We start from the raw sequence: 16596 nt of genomic DNA, 5'->3' as shown, positions 1-16596 counted from the left end.
TTTAATCTAACGCCGGCTAGACTCCCGCGGAAACGGCCGGCCAAATTGCGCCCGCGTTGTTGCTGTCGTTTCGACCGTTTAGTTTCTCCTCGCTGCGCGGAAACCGTCTCACCGGGTATAAAGGAGCCAAACTGATTCCGCTTTGCATTCGCCTCGCGGTGAAATACCGATTTCCCGTTCTGACAGGGGAACGTTACGAGCCGGCGTCCAACGGGGAGGGCCGCCGAGGGCGCGTTGCTCGAAACATTATTTCGAAGGAATTAAACCTCCTTCCGAATCGAAAAGTCATTTTCCAAGCGCTCGTAAACGGTGATTCGTATTTACGCGGAGACATTCGAATCGTCTTTTACCTCGCGCAACCAAAGTCGCCGTGAACGCGACGGTCGAATATTAGGAGGAACGCTTTGGAAAATAATTCTCCGGTCGCTCGTAGACGCTAACTAGCGTCTAGAACGTTCTTTTCTCCGATCGCAAACGTTATCGTCCGTCTCTGCATCGAACTTAACGTTCGATCCCGTCGAGGAACGAAAGATCGATAACTCTTTTACATAATATCCGGCGAATCGATATTCCGGTTGTTCCGTGTACACCGTGACGCAGGTTCCCGTTACTCCAGTTTAGTAACCGGACACGGAAAAACACTTCTCTCGATCCAGGAGTTTCCCGGTGAGCTTAAATTGGTCCTGTTTGGGGATGACAAACATCTTGTACATTTTTCGCGGGGCACTCGGAAGCGTCGCGCGCTAGTTGGAAACAAAGCGGACGCGGAGAGGCTGTAAATTCCTCGGGGAATAAAATTCCAGGAGGTTCGATCTGGGTCCCGGAGAACTGCGGCCCGGGCCGCGTTATCGTCCATCTTCCGGCTGGATTACGATGCAGGGCGCCGTGTTTCTCGTGTCAACGCCGTGGAAAGGGCGTACGGGCCTGTCCTTCGCCGGGGCCGACACTTTATTGCGCCCGTATATACGAGATTAGAGGGGTCGAAATTCCGGTATCCTGCCACGCTCGGACCTTCCGCGTTATTCCTCGTACGACCTGCCTTTACAGATTCAATATGTGAACTCGATAAATTCACACCCCTTTCCGGTTCCCGCGTCTCCCCTCTCGGCCGCCCGCGCCGCCTGTTGTTCGACCCTGTCGGCCGAGTCGTCGACACGCGGACCTCGTACGTTTCCTTCGAGAAAATTTCGCGTTATTCCGCCGCCTTTGGTTGCATCGGTGCACATCGGTTGTACGGTTTGCGGGTTTCGGCGAATTATAGGATCGCCGTTGAATTTTTCTTACGAAAGGAGCCCCTCGGAATTGGATCGCGGGCCGAGGAGGACGAGCGAGAAAAATACCCGGCAAGAAATACTTTCGACGATATTTTCCTTGCACGGTTTCGTCGCGACTAGAAAATGACGCGTTCGTTGCTCGAAATTCGAAGGCACCGGTTTCGAAGCTGTCCGTAATAATTACGGGGCGGTCGGGTTCTTAAAGACAACGACCGGAGAAGATATCGCTCGTCTCCCTTTCGCGAATACGATAGCCACGCGCGCTGACACCTGTCCATTGCAACCCTACCTCCCCCACACCCCACTCCCTACATCTCCTACAGGGAATTCATTACAGAAATCCAATTTACAATAGCGCGTCCGACGAGCGGGCGTACAGTTATACACGGGGGCGTTAATTAGTCCGGAGGCGCCTTGTTTGCAGGTGTGATTTACCAGCCGTTGATCCAGGAACTCGGTTCTCATATTATTTAATAAACGATCCGGTCGGATATATCGAGCACTTCCGGGTATAATCCCGGGGAACAGGGGCGGTCAGTTGGCCAGTTTATGGATTTTGCTGGTAAACGTTATGTTGCTAGCCGGAACGCTGATTATCCGGCCGAATAAATTATATCGTTATCAAGGGGTGCATTCGCAACGATTATCGTAAAATCAGCGGCACGAGGGCCCGATTTTACGTACTCGATTTTGTTCGTTTTCGAAACGTTCCGACGGAACGCGCCGGACGAGAATCTACGAGCCGACGGAGCACGGCTCGTTCGCTAATTACCGAACAGCTTCCGCTCGATGCGTTTATCGCGCGATCGTTGCATCTCCTTCGCGAGTATCTCCTCAGAGATAGACTAGCAATTGTCGCGCATTTTCTCTATTCTGTATTTGCTCTCGAACGTTCACACTCGTCCTCGACTCTCTCCGGTACGTTACCGTACCGGAAACGATTTATCGCGATTGGGAGACAAGCATGATAAAAGAAGAGTTGAAAAAATCTAGAAATCGCTGCAACTCCGGTTTAACCGATCCACGAAATCCTTTGATCGCCCGGCCAATAGACGGTAGAGAACACGCCCGTAGATTTTAAATACTTTACTCGGTGGAATTACGCGATAAATTTCGGCGTGCTCAAATGCACTCGCTCGCGTACGACCGTTACGCGTTAAACCGTAAATAACCAAAGTTACTCTCCCTCCCGCTGTAATTCGTTAACCGAAACGACTTGTAATTCTCCGTGAAAATCGATCGCGATCGATCGGGATAAAATTTAGAAAATATTCCTCTCTATTTTCCGCGAGAGGAAGTTGCGCGTGGAACGGGCGAGGTAAAGGAACATTTTGTGTCGGTCGAACGCACGTGAAATCGATTTCGGGGCGGTTCTTAATATTCGAAAATCGATGGAAAATATTCCGCAAACAGAGACCCGAGGAAACAATTATGCGCGCGACGGCGGCGGCGGTGTCGGCGATACTGTTCATTTTTTGGGTAAAAAGAAAGGAAGGATAGTTTCGAAAGCTCGCACCGCGCAGCGAACGAATCCCCCGCTCGCGATTAACCGTTCCATTTATCGATTGGACGAAAAGAGGGCGCAATACCGCGAGTGTATTGTCGCTGGCGGCCCGTTATTCGGAATCCGATTTTCAGGCCGCGCGAACAAAGTCGTCGGATCGTTACGCGTTCGTCAATTGCCGCTCGTTAGAGCTCCGTTCGACTGCCGTCGATATTAACTGATTATTCGCGCGGCCCGTTCAAACAGCGCCGCTCTGTTTCAGAAATGTCAGGGGCCAGGTTCCCAGCGAGCGGCGAAATTGCGAAGGGACACAAAGAGACCGCAATTAATCGCGACTGCATTGTTTCCGCGGACAACTTTTTTTTCTAATTAACATCGAAAGGATATTTCGGAATTTTCGCTCGCGTCGGCTCGGGCTCGCCCCTTCGAAACGAAACGAGTGTTCGAGAATTCGATTGAAAATCATTTCGTCTTTCTTTTTTTCTTTTATCGAGAAATTTCGTAAATTTTCACCCACCGATTTGGAAAAAAAAAGAAACAACGGGGGTTTCCGAGCAACAGGATCCGCGGGTAAAAGTAATCGTGAACTTTTCGTTCGTTCTCGTGGAGAACGCCTCGCGTGCCGTGATAGAAAAATTCAATCTCTTCTCTTCGATTTAATTTTCGGACCCCGGGCGCGCAACACGTTACACGCGCGATTTTTCATTTCGCACCGACGACCGCTCGAAAAACAATTCGACGCGGTGACCTGTACGCGATATCACGATTAATCCGACGATTAACCATCGGCGCGGCCCGACGCGGCGCGGGAGTGTTACGGTGTACAGCTCAATTTTACAACCGCGTAAAGTGCACGCAGAAACAATAATTACTCCGCGCACGCGACGAGCATTATTTCGCACTCTCAAAACCAATCCCGGGGCCGGCTGTTTCACGCGCGGCGATTGCATTCACGCTCGAAATTAATCTCGAGCACCCGCAAAAGCGATCCTGGTACGCGCGAGTAATCGCTTCGTCGGCAAACAAACGCGACGAACTCGCCCCCGTAATCCTGTTCGAGCGTACACCTAGCTACTCTCGCTTCCGACGACTCCGAAAACCTTGCGTCAGCTGCGACTTGCTCGCAGGGATTCTTGCCTCGGTGCGCGCCATTTGTCTTTCTCGTTTCGATCATTAACCATTCCGACAACGTCAAAGCCCCTCGGTGTTTCCCCTTGCCACTCGCGTCGCGTCTAAATCCCTTTACACGTGATTTCGTTTGGTTCTCCGTTTCGCGACCGATTTGTCCTCCTCCCTCCCCGCGCTCGTGTTCGCTCTCTCTCTCTCTCTCTCTCTTTTCTCTCTCCGCTCTCGCCCCTATCGGCTCGATTATCGGCTCGCGCGATCTTCGAACACGCGCCGTTCGACCGAGAGACGACGACAGATATATATAACCACCGTGCACCCCGCGGAACAGTCGGGGAGGTGAAAGAGGACGAGGTTGGGTTAGGGTTACTGGCAATCAGGTGCGTTAATGCCAATCAATTATGTGCCTGATGCTTCGTGTATCCCTCCCACCTCCCATCCTCCCGTTTTCCCCCTTCGCCCTCCCACGCCACGAGTTCTCCTTCGTCCGCGAGAGCCTCATCGATACACCCACCACCGCCACCCGTGTCGAGTGGATATATTAGTTATCGATCTATTGGCTGGATCCCGACACGATATTCGCTGGGTTTACGCTGGGAGGTTTCTCCGTGAGCGCGGCTGCCAACATTGCTCTGATCGGTAATTTGACCGAGGACACGTTGATATAGATATGTTTGCGCGGGTGTTCTCTCGGGCGGCGCACTGTTTGCTTTTTCCCAGAAATTATGGACGAACCCAGGAGCGATCTTCTTCGAGAGTCGGAGGGAATTTTCCTTTCGACGATTTTCTTCGAAGCTCTCTCCCTCCTTTGTCGGTTGGCTCTTCGTTGCGCGTTCGCGGTCGGGCAAGTATTTTTATAGTCCCCGGCAAAGAAGAGACACACCAGGTGGTGCGGTGAATTCAAAGTTCGAGCCACGATGTATTTGGATTCGCGGTAGAAAAAGCTTCGTGGAAAACTTTTTTCCGCGAGTTACTCGTTCGTGCTAAAAAAGCTTGGCCGCGCGCGCGCGCACCGCGTTCGATGCTGCGCCGATATTCGAGAGGAAAAATCGGATTTGTATTCGCAAGGATTCGAACTCGAGTCCTCCGAGTGAAAGGCAACGTCGCCGGTAACCGAGCCACGGAACTCTTTACGGTATCTCCCGCTTTGAAACCGTTTCTCTTGTACAGATTCGTAGTCTCTGCACGGAACGCGATCCTCGCTTTCAATTACGCCGCTTGCTAATATCGAGCGATCGATGTCTTTTATTTATAATGGCTTCCCTTCTCGATTTTAATTAGCAAACATTCGTTTCTCCCCGAGTCTCGCGTCTTCGAGATCTTCTTACCATTCTTGCGCAGTCTGATAACCTATGCAAAAGGTCCGTTCAACGACCACGACGATACCCTGGAACTTCTTAATCCTTTGCGATCTTCGCAATTTTCCGCAACGATGTCTGCCGCTGCCTCTTTCATTGCGATCTTATTATCGAAGAACGGGAAAAGAATTTTCTTGTTCCAGCGGCGCGTGTCTTGAAAGCGGAAAACCGTTCCAACCTCGTTCGCAATGTCCGATCGAAGCTCCCGTCTCTCCTCGTTAGTATCATTTCCCGCTATTAGGCTTATCGTTTCGTTACCGCTTATTTCCCCGCGATCCGTTACGTACAGGCGTAACAGAGACGTTGCTCGTATTGTACCGTGCTCGCGTGTCATCGATCTCGAGCAAACAGCTTCGCGTCGAAACTACTCCGTTATCAATCTGGTATCAATTACGAGCCAACGATTTCTGTCGTCTCCGTGGAAAGAAAAGATAAAAAAAAAAAAAGAAAGAAACAGCTCACGCCTCGTTAATGTAATTCTCCGGCACACGGTGGTTTCGTAAAATAATTTCACGCGGCGATCAATCTTCGGCCGCGCGCCTTATCGCGGAACGGCACGAAGCTCTCGCGCATAATTCAAACCGCGCGCTGAATGTAGTCGAAGATACGTCGGCCGAGCGCAAACGGGGAAAAACTCCAAGGAAACCAGTGGAAACAAAGAGAACCGCGACGAGAACTCGTCGGAATTTCGAGCAACGGGTACTCCGTTCGAGTTTGTTCGTTTCTCGAAGAAGCTGCGCGAGATCCAACGTACCTGATCTGGATCTAATTTGTACGCAATCAAGATCGAGAAAGAGCTCGTCGAAGTTTCGAGCGAGGAGAACTCGATTTTAACGCCTATAATTCCGTCGTTGCGGAGATCGTGATGTGTAAAAGTATCCGTCGATATTTATTTATTATACCAAGTACCATTAGCGTGCATAGACGTAAGTAAAAATATACAGAAGAACGGTACAAAAAATCTGACGGGACTTGTTACGAATAACTAGAAGAATTTATACGAATAAAGTTCGAATGGTTGCCGAATTCGCTTCTAGACACCTCGGTTCACGAAGTCCGAATTGTCGTTCAAAGATCGTAGCAGCCAAAGCCTCGATTTAACAATCGGTTCGGAACAAGTAATCCTATCACCGTACGCGAATACACGCTGCTCATCGAGGACACGTAGCGGAGATCCTGGTCTCCGTTTTCCAGTAGTTGCGAGGAAATTTACTCTCGGGTAATTTTTGCCGCTGGAGTTTAACACAGTTTCAGCAGGGATTCGACCTCGAGACCTAATCTGTACTTGGTCCTTACCGGGAAAAACTGATCGAAGTTTCGAAGAAGGAGAACTCGATCGGTTCGCGTTCGACGAAGCGAGATCGAGGATACGTATCCTAATCCACGCTCGACCGAACTCGATCTCGAGTTAATCCGTACCGAGAAAGAACTCGTTCGAGTTTCGAGAGAGGAGGTAGGTGAACTCGATCGTTGAAGGTTCTCCGGGTTTCGAAGAAGCCGCGCGAGATCGAGGGTGCGAATCGGGGACGCTTGTCCTCTCGCGGGTAAACGCGCCGACTAGCGAAACGGCGGCGAAAGGCCGTAATTAACGTTCCTCGATCGTTCCGGATAATTAAGCCGCGACTTGGCGACAATTAGTCGCCGCGCGTGCAGACTTTACCCCCGCCAATTACCATTCGCCAACCCCTTTTGCGAGCGAGCTGGCTGTGTCGCGGTCGAGCGCGTACCGTTTCCGTTCGGTCGGCTGGAAGAAAAGCTCGCGGTGATTTGCACCGCCGGAAACGCTCCAGGGAAAATTTCCCTCCGTCCAGAGATCTCCGCGTCGCGGCGGAAGTTTTATCTCGCTGATTTCCCGCGGTCTTACGCCCCTCTGGTCGCTTTCTCTTTACAAAATTTGGTCAAAGGCGCGTAAATTTCGAGTTTCGTTCGAAGGATGTTCGTCCTCGAGAATCTGTTGGAAATTCTCTACGGATCGTGCACTCGACGGTTCGTCCCTGGGCGGTAGATCGGAGAATGTAAAATAATTTCTGCTCGTTGAAACGACGGCGTACGTTCGCTCGCGATAACATCGAAGTCAACGACTGTTTTTAACGACGCTCGAAAAGTTTATCCGCTACGGTTTACGGTTACGCGGACTTTAGCTCCGTCCAATGATCATCGAACCACTCTAGGTAACGTACGCTACGCGTTTCCCACGATCGAGGGGGCGATTGGTCCGCGCGATGGCGACCGACCCGGAAAAACCAGCGACATTTTCCCCGCGCCCGCGCGCGTGTTCCCGCTCGGTGAGTCGTATCGCTCAATTATCCGTAATTGTTCCGTTCACGGCGCCCGGGTATCGCGTTTGCCCCGCGTCTGGGAAAATATTCGTCGTAACGAAGTTTTCCTATCCGCGCGGAGCGGAGAAGGGAGGCGAGGCGAGGCGAGGCGAGGCGAGGCGAGGCGAGGCGGTTGGAAGAGAACTCCCCGATATCAAATTATGCGGTCGAGCGTGGCGACAACCATAGGTGGATCGTTCTCGGCCCTCGACGCCCCGCGTATTCGAGATAATTAAACGAAGGGAAACGAATTTAAAAGCGAATGGGTTTTGATCGCGTCGAGTAATCACGGGGACCGAATTGATTGGAAAGCCGCCGGGCGAACGATAGCCGAACGATAGCCGAACGATAGCAGAACGATAGCAGAACGATAGCCGAACGATGGTCGATCGATGGCGATCGCGGGACGCCGGTCGGAGACCGATCATTGTGACGACGACAGAGGCCTCGATCGGACAACGAGGGCCCCTCTCCCCACTCACCCTGCCGGTAATTAGGTAACGTTTAGCGTCGAATGTCGTTACGGTCGGTCGACTAACGAGGTTATTACTCGAAGCTATCGCGTCGCCGAATCGTTTAACCCTTTCGGCGCGGGGGGACGCTGGTTTCGAGTGCTCGACAAATAATCGAGATTTCGTGATAAAAGTTAAACACACCGCGTCCCAACTGCGTCCGCTTCGAGGAGCATCGAGGCGGACGCTCGAACGAACGACATCGCGCGATATCGCGCTTCGAGACGCTTCCGTCGACGCTTTCGCGATCGTCGTAAATTGCCCGGTATGCTCATGCGGGCTGCTGTCGTCGAGAGGACCGCGTCACCCTCCATCAGAGCGAAACTGCTCGCGAAAGAGCAGTCTCAGCCTATCCGATTCTAGGACGAGAGGAAACGCTCGAGAGCCAGACGACGCTCGCTTCCATTCCGCTCTCCCCGCCCCCGCCCCCGCCGCGCTCGCGAATCTCTTCCTTGAACTCGACTCTTTTCAATATTTCTCTGTCTCTTTCCTGGAAATTACTTCTCCTCGGCTTTCCTCTTTTCCTTCGCTCTTGTCCCTCCGCGGTAAAGCCCTTTTCCGTTCCCCCACCCGTTCGATCACGGTCACCCTTTTCCGCCCGTTTTATCGACGAATACTGTACCTCGTCGTCGTTACCCGCGCTGACAGTTTTCCGCGCCCTTTTCTCGCGCCTGGTAACTTATTACCCATACCTCGTCCCTCTTTCTCGATAATCCCGGTCGCGAACGGAAGCAGCCTTCGTTATTCTCCGTTGGCTCGTTTTTAACTCGTTCGCGTTACGAGCGAGCGGAACGACAACCGAAGACTCGCGTCTTGCCCTTTCTCGTCGCGCCACTTTCCCGTCCCGTTCGTTTCATCGACGAACGGTATCTCGTCGTCGTTGCGCGCGTTGACGGTTTTCCAGGCTCTTTTCTCGCGTCCGGTTGCTCGTTACCCGTACCCCGGTGTACCCCCGTTCTCGATAATCCCGATCGCGCGACGTTCGTTATCGTTTATCGGAACGAAGCGTACCTGAAGACAGTGTCTCCTCGCGAGCCAGCCGATGTGTTGAAGCTGCGGCGGATCCGGAAGCGCCGATGCCAGTCGCAGCGCCTTCAAGGTGAGAGCAGCCAGCGCCGAGTGCAGAGCGTTGAACCAGACGTTCGCCTCGGGGTTGTCCGCGGCCCGCAGCCAACACTCGTGCACGCCGTCCGGGGAATGAAGCTCCAGGATGCGACCCTCTGAAACCGGAAGATCGTACGTCGGGGATTAACCTTACTCTCTCGCCCCTTGGAAATTCGAACGTTAATTCCACCTAACGTGGAATTGGCCGCGTTTGCACGCTGTGCCCCGATTAATCGAAAACAAGATCGAAGGACCGCCCTTGCCGAGGGAACTAATCGCGGAACGCCGATTACCTTCGAAACGCGATGTAAATCTCTTTATCTGAATCGAGCAAAGGTCGATGTCCTTCCCGAACTTTCTCTTCGACGAACTCTCCAAGTGTATACGTATATAGTACATCGCGTCGGGTGGATATTCTTGCAAACGAAAGAGGAATTTTACGGATCCCGTCGAAGTTGAACGAAACTTTTGTTTCGCTCGGTCGCACGGTTCTTAAATAATTTACGGGAAAGTTTGTAACAACGGCGAAAGAAAATCGGTCCCGTCCGGGTGAAATTCAACGCTTGGAAATATTTATATCGCGGTAACCGAGAACCGTGCCGTTGTTTCTACGACGTTTCGCTCGGTTTTGAATATTTCCTCGAACTTCGATCGCTTCGAGACGATCGAACCGCGCGTAGAGGGATTCGGGATCGCGATTGGGCGATTCACGGGGCAATTACCGACGAGCGTTGCTTCGCGACTCTACGATACATCGATCGCTGAGATGGTAAAAGTCGCGAGACGCTGGAAGCGCAGCCACTTCGCGAGGACGAAGCCGGCGGCTTAAAAATGGCGGGGAACGTGCGATCGTATCGTAAACCCAGGACGGTGTTAACGTCAAATTTTCCTCGATCGAGCCACCGAGGATTCCATTATTAGCGAGCATAACCTACAGGGGGTGCGTTCATCGCGCCTGAAAGGATCGAGGACCGCTGAAAAAGAAAATATCGAATTTTCCGATCAAAAGGAAATTACGCTCGAGTTAAAAGCCCCTTTTCCGGCTCCTACCATCGAAGCGACGTTAATGAATTTACGTCGGAAAATAGCAGCCGCACGCCGCGTCCTCGAAGGGACAACCTCTGTTACTTAAGTTTTCGCCCTCGGGAGGATTTAAAATTGTTACCGAACGAATTTACCGATCGAGCTATAGCCGACTCGGGGAGAAGCCGCTCGTTCGTTGGAACGTTTCACGGAGATTCGTTGTTTTTCGTCGAGCGTGCGAGGCTGAATAAAGAAAATCACACTCGCCGAAAGTTGGTCCGCGGCTAAACGAAAAGATCCTTGGTTCGCGATAACTCGTCTGTCCACGATCCTGTACGGAACAATCGAGTTACCTGACCCCCTGTTACGACACAGGGAGCGTTACAGCCTCGAGGACGGTCGATTCGTCGAAATTCTATCTTCCTCGTGCAAGCTCGATGAACCGTTCTCCCCCAAACGACCAAGCAAACGGAAACACCCTCGCAGGGTCCGCTACACCGAGATACGAATATCTCTTTCGAGGACGTTCGCATCAATATTTGGATACGGTTCTACGAGACCCCGAACAATCTTCGTCGAAAACGCACGACCCGTCAAAATCGTTCGTCAAAGACTTTATTCAAAGGCCTTCGTCGGCGACGAACCGGGTCGACGGGTCGGGACAACCCTCGCGGAAACGTACGAGTGGCTTTCGACGGAAGTCGAGCGCATCTGCCCCCCTTGGTTCCCCTCCCACGGTCCTTAATATCGTTTCTCGATCCGGACGGGACGGCGACGGGGAGTCCTATCTCGTCTCGGACTTAATAGTTTTCGCATCGCGGCTCCGGTAACATTATAAAGGCGCCATATAACTTGCCGAGTGGATGACAACTCAATTTCAAGTTGAGCCCGACGTTGCTCGCGTGCGCCCTTCGAAGGGCGGCACGCTCGGTCCTCCTGCTACGCACGTATCCAATCGTCGCTACACGGTTCAAACCTTTCCATCGGTCTCGCTTTTTCTTACGTATTGCTACGATCGCCCTCTCGGACTTTTAGCGAAACGATCACTCCGCGTTACGCTCTTTCGTCCACCATCGACTAAAATAACGTCGACGATACGTCCGTGTAGTCGCGCAACGCGAAACGAGACAAATATACGGTAACGAAATACAAAAGCGCGGTACGGCTTTCATCGAAACGAACCAAAAATTCCAGTCGCTCTCCATCGGAGATTTGTTTGTTTCGTTTGCCTCATCGTCGAAGGAAGTTTTATACGTATTGTTGCGGGTATCGAGCTCGTCCTCGGCACACGTGCAATCCATCATTAAGCTAACAACCCTGCCTGGGTTCTTGGAGGTCTGTTAAGCAACTGCGGGGTCATTGAGGCAACTTTCGCATTTTTACCATTTTTAACAATTTTGACTTTCAAGAACCCTCGATTTTCAACTAACAATCCCGCTCCAGGTTTCCCTTTCCTCCGACGCAGCTGTCCACCTCCCAAATTCCTCAGCCAATAACATTTCGAACCGAACGTATAAAACGGAGGGTTGACACACGGAGGACACAATTTTTCCACTCAAGATTCACTCAGTTAAAAGCCCAACTTTGCCAACCAGTTACAGACAGAGCAATTTTTGCCAATCAGTTAAACATTCTACTGCAAGAAACATACAAGTTCGACAGTTACGCAAGACGCTCAACGCAAGTTACAAGAGTTCGACAAACGGATTTCAACAAACAAGAGTTCGATGGCTAGAGTTCCGTGGCCAGTTTACACGAAATATTCAACTTACCAATTTTTGTCAACACTACGATAAATACACCTTTGTTGAACACCATCGACAAGGCTCATTTTTTAAATTTCCAACGATCTCGATACCCGAAGACGCTCCAATTCAACAGCTTCCGTCGTCCAACGCGCTACGTGTATCAAAAAATTGAACTGGATGAAACAACGAACGGGAAAGTTTTTAGAATCGATAGAACTCGGAGCGTAGATTCGGCCGTGCGTAGATCCCAGGCCCGTGGAATCTCGCAAAATCGATGACGACGAATCCGATAAAACGACGCGCGAGGTTTCCACGCGCGAGAAATCCACCGTCCGATCGTTCCGATCTTCCGAGTGGAGTTTCTCGCGCGATTAAGACCGAGCAGCGACCGGAACAAATTCCCGTAGCGTTCTCGCCGCATCGTGGAAATATTTTTCGTGTTTACCGCGACCCAGCTTTGCCTCATCCCCGTTCCGCAAACACACCGGCCTTCTCTCCCGCAGAAACGGCACCGGAGGGGGTTAACTGCCGCTGCCTTTCACCCTCTCGCAACCCCTGCCGCGGCGCAGTAACACCCGCCGATCCCCCGGGGGCTGGTAGCGTTCGTTATCGCTTAAAAGTGTGGAAGAGAAACGTACGTGGAAGTGGATACTTTGTATAAGAGACGGCGGACGTTTGTTACCGTTGCTTTCGCTGGCTGTCTTCTGCTCCGGCACCCCACCGCCCTTTCCACCCCCGGGGGGAAAGGGTGACCTGATACGATGCGGCGTTTAGGCCGTACGTAGTTGCATTTAACGCGGCCCGGTGGGTATCGCGTATTTTTAACCCGGTTCGCGTGCGTTTTGCGTTACGTGTTTCGCGTCTACTCGTTCGAGGATTCTTTGGCATCGATAGCCGTTGGAAACTACGAACAGACACCGCGGTGTGGTTTTCTCTTTGATTCCAAGTTGCGAAAGCCCGAACGGTCAATGCGTTGCTACCCGGGTCGGCTTTGCAACCTCTCGGCTTCGTGCGCGAACTCGCGCGAAACGAACTCCTCGGGGTTAGCGACGAACGCTCGAACGGCTACCGAACCGACACCGAACCCTGGAACTCGATCGGAACTCACGGAGACCGGTGGAACGCGGCGCAGAGTTCACGGTAAACGATACACCTCTCGCGGAGTTCCCGGCGAACGATAGAACTCGCCGGAGAACTTTTTTATCGATCGACTTTCCGCGTTAATTACGCCCCGTAAGTATACACGTGGCACCGGCAACGAACACGGTGAACATTTCCAAGCGCTTTTCCCACGATTGGATGCTTTCGACTCGATTTCGATCAACGATCCGAACGTGAGCGACGCCACGATCTTCGGAAGAGTTCCAGAGTCGTTTACCAACCTTCCAACGACAAAGATCGCGAACGACGAGTAGAGTAACGGTAGAGCGGTCAAATAGCGGGCATTGCCGGCCGGAAACGCGACGAAACATTGGTCTCGATGAAGAAACCGCGGCGAGAGACATCGGCGTCGGTCTCTAAGTAGCCAACGAAGGGAAGCCGCGGTTGGAAATACGGGAGTCGTTAGAGTCAAGGTGGCGAAGTCGCTCGTCTCAAAGGACAGATCTCAAAGGTTCCCCGTCGAACCGGGTCGGTTTAATTGCTCGCGACGGATCCCGAAGTTCGTTTAATTAACGAAACAACGAGGCCACCGCCGTCGCCACCGCCGCGGCTACGGGGTTTTGTAGTCCCGTTTCCCGCTCATCGTCTCCGCCTATCCATTCGTCAGCTTTTCTATCCGGCCCTCGCGCCGTCTCCATGGCGTTCCGCGCGCAACGTGACCTGGTAATCTCGCTTCCGGTGTTGTGTGTACCCGCGTAATTTGCACGGCTTTGACCGGCCATCCGTTCCCGCCGTAAAATCGCCGGGGTTCCTTTGTTCCCGACGGTGGCTCAAAAACAGGGCGATAAGGTTAGTAAATTAGAGAAGGGTTGGGAAACAGGGGAGGTAAAAGCCCGGGAAAGAGGATTCGTTTCGCCGTGCTCGGCTCCTTCTTCTTCTTCTACTTCTTCCACTTCTTCTACTTCTTCTTCTTCTTCTTCTTCTTTCTTTCCCACGTTCTCCGGCTGCCGCGCTGCCGGAGAAAGCCTCGAGGGATTTTTCTTCCGTTTGAAGACGGTAAAAAGATTTATGGCCACCCCTTTCTTCCGTCCACCGGCTTTAATTCAAATTTCCTGTTGCGGGATTTCCCCTGGTTTCCCAGGGACGGCGGGTGTGCTCCCTGGGCCGCGACGTCTCCCGCGGTTCCGAGCGCATCGCGTGTCGCGTTCCCCTCATCGTTTGTTTTTGCACTTTTCTTGCGCGAACGGAGTTCGTTTTCCCTTCTTTCGCCCCTGGAGCGGACGTCGCTCGAAACTGGGACACTGCTTCGAGGGGCTGAACGACGCCAACGCGGAACAGAGACGTCGGAGGAAACGGAAAGAAGGAGACCGCGTTTCCTCCTCGGCTCTGTCGGCACAACTCCCGGACCTTTCGCGATCGGGGAAACCGTATCGAGCCAACGATTTCAAAATTCCACGGCTCGCGCCTCGATAAACGATCGTCTTATCGCGTTACGTCCGCGCGGGGAAAAATATTTATTCGTTTCGTACGCTCGACTTTTCATCCGCTCGGGTAAACGCACGATAGCCGACGGATCGTCGGATTCGGTGTTTCGTGCGTGATTAATAACGGTGAATCGATGTTCCATCGCAGAGACGCGCGTATTCGACGATACGAAGGTGTGAAATCCGCACCGGAGCGGAACGACGCCGCTCGAAGCGTCTCTTGTAACGCGTTAAATCGGTCGAACGATCGAGATTTCGGGACAATCGTTGAACGGCACCGATATCGAGCGATCGCCAGCCGCGTCGACCGTTTATACTTCTCCACTGTGACGTTTTATCGCGCGACTCTTTCGTTCGGTTGTTTTTTCGGTTCAATTCGACCTGCGAAGCAATTACCACGTGTCGCCGGTATTTGCTCTTTTTTCAAAGTTTTATCGCTGCAAAGGTACTCGCTGCACGATGCTCCGTTCGGTTTCTGATCAATATTTTATCCCAAAGAAATAACTCGCGACACCGATCTTCGACGATCCTCCGTTTTTCCACCTCGAGCACCGAAGAGGAGAAAATAGATTTACATTATCGAGATAGAAAATTGCTCTGGACTCCCGAAGCGCTTCGAAAGGAACCCCGACCGTCTCGTGGACAGAGACGTTAAACACGGTGGCGAGAATTCGACGCGGCAACGAATTTTGAGAATAAAAGTAGAAAAGTACGTCTGTCCTAAAAATAGTCACCGAGACATTCTTCTCGGTCTTTGCTCTTTCTCCTGGAAAGCTTTGCTCCTCTCTTGGAAATCTGCCCTCTTTCGCCCTTTCTTTCCCGCTTTTCCTCTTCCCACTTTCTTCCGAAAGATTCTCAACGTTAATGACAGACTTGCTATCCACGAGACGCGTCGTTAAACGTGACTCCATCCGCGGCGTGTTTCTTTTTCCTCGCCGTTCGAGGCGAAAATTCCACCTTTCAGTTTCACGTTTCCCTCCGTAACGTATCACGGACGCCTGACCGAGCGACTGCATCCCCTTCGTTGGAAAACCGCGTAACCGAGCACCTTTGTCCATCCCGCGTTCCTCGAAAGTCAGACGATAAGGTTGAGAAATCGACACGGCTCGTCTACTGTTTCCCGACGCCTTTGCGCCCCACCGACGAGCGTTCAACGACCACCGCAACGACGAAGACGAAGACGAAGACGACGAACGATTTTCGTTCGCGTTCGAAACAAGTTACTCGATCGCGCACCGTGCGCGCAATTTCGCTCGCGAATCGAAAATTCAACGCTCTAGCGACTGTTTCGCAAATACAAAATTCACGCGAAATTCACCGCGCGATCGTCGTTGAACCCGAATTTCGTGCAAACAGTGCACGATAAAAAAAAAGGAAAAAAAGAATAAAAAATACGCATCGCGTTCCGCCCGAGGGCTGAAAAAGATCCGCGAAAAATTGTACGCGCGCGCGTGACTGCGAGCGCGACGAACTTCGGAGTGTAAACTTTTAATTCGCCGTTTTGTTTCGAAACGTCGATCGCGAGTCGCGCGACCGTGCGCCGCCGACGAAAAGCTTTCGGGGAAAACGGAACGCGCCGGTGTTCTCGGTTGCGACGAATTATCGTTCGAACGTTTCGAAATTTTCACCGTTCGCGCACGGGAAGAAATTTTCTTTTTTTTTTTTTTTTTTTCGAACGATTCCCGTTCCTCGTTTCCCTCCCCCCGATCGGTTAGTTTCGTCGGTCTCGGTGTATTCGCGACAACGCAACGCGCACGCTCGAGAGGGCTTTCTCTAGCTTGGAAAATAATAGAGGCTCGTTCGAGCGGGGTTCCACGGCGTTAATCCGCGGTCGCGGATGCTTAATGCCCCTGGTCGGTTGATACGTAAATCCGGAACATTAGCTGCAGGCTCTCTCCTCTCTGTTCCGTTATCCCCGTGAGCGGTATTTTATTACGGACGACGCGAAAGTCCCCCGCTCGGAAAAATGTGCACCCGAGAGAGAACGAAACTCGGTGGTCCTCGGGTCGCTGAGGCCGACGCGACGCGGCGCTTGTTCGCGCATC

General features: G+C 52.2%; 1 protein-coding gene across 3 annotated transcripts in view; it reads right to left on the bottom strand.

Moving 5' to 3' along the window:
* Syn1 (Syntrophin-like 1) overlaps window positions 1–16596 on the bottom strand; it is a 374190-nt gene that overhangs the window by 49763 nt on the left and 307831 nt on the right. For all 3 annotated transcript variants that reach the window (XM_076312834.1, XM_076312842.1, XM_076312825.1), the window contains exon 4: window positions 9103–9311. In XM_076312834.1, coding sequence (XP_076168949.1) covers window positions 9103–9311 — 209 coding nt within the window. The remainder of the gene's footprint in view (window positions 1–9102; window positions 9312–16596) is intronic.

The sequence above is a fragment of the Ptiloglossa arizonensis genome, chromosome 1, assembly GCF_051014685.1.
Source record: "Ptiloglossa arizonensis isolate GNS036 chromosome 1, iyPtiAriz1_principal, whole genome shotgun sequence".
Lineage (NCBI taxonomy): Eukaryota > Metazoa > Arthropoda > Insecta > Hymenoptera > Colletidae > Ptiloglossa > Ptiloglossa arizonensis.
Note: the sequence above shows the minus strand (reverse complement) of the source record. Positions and strands in the feature narration are given on the sequence as shown.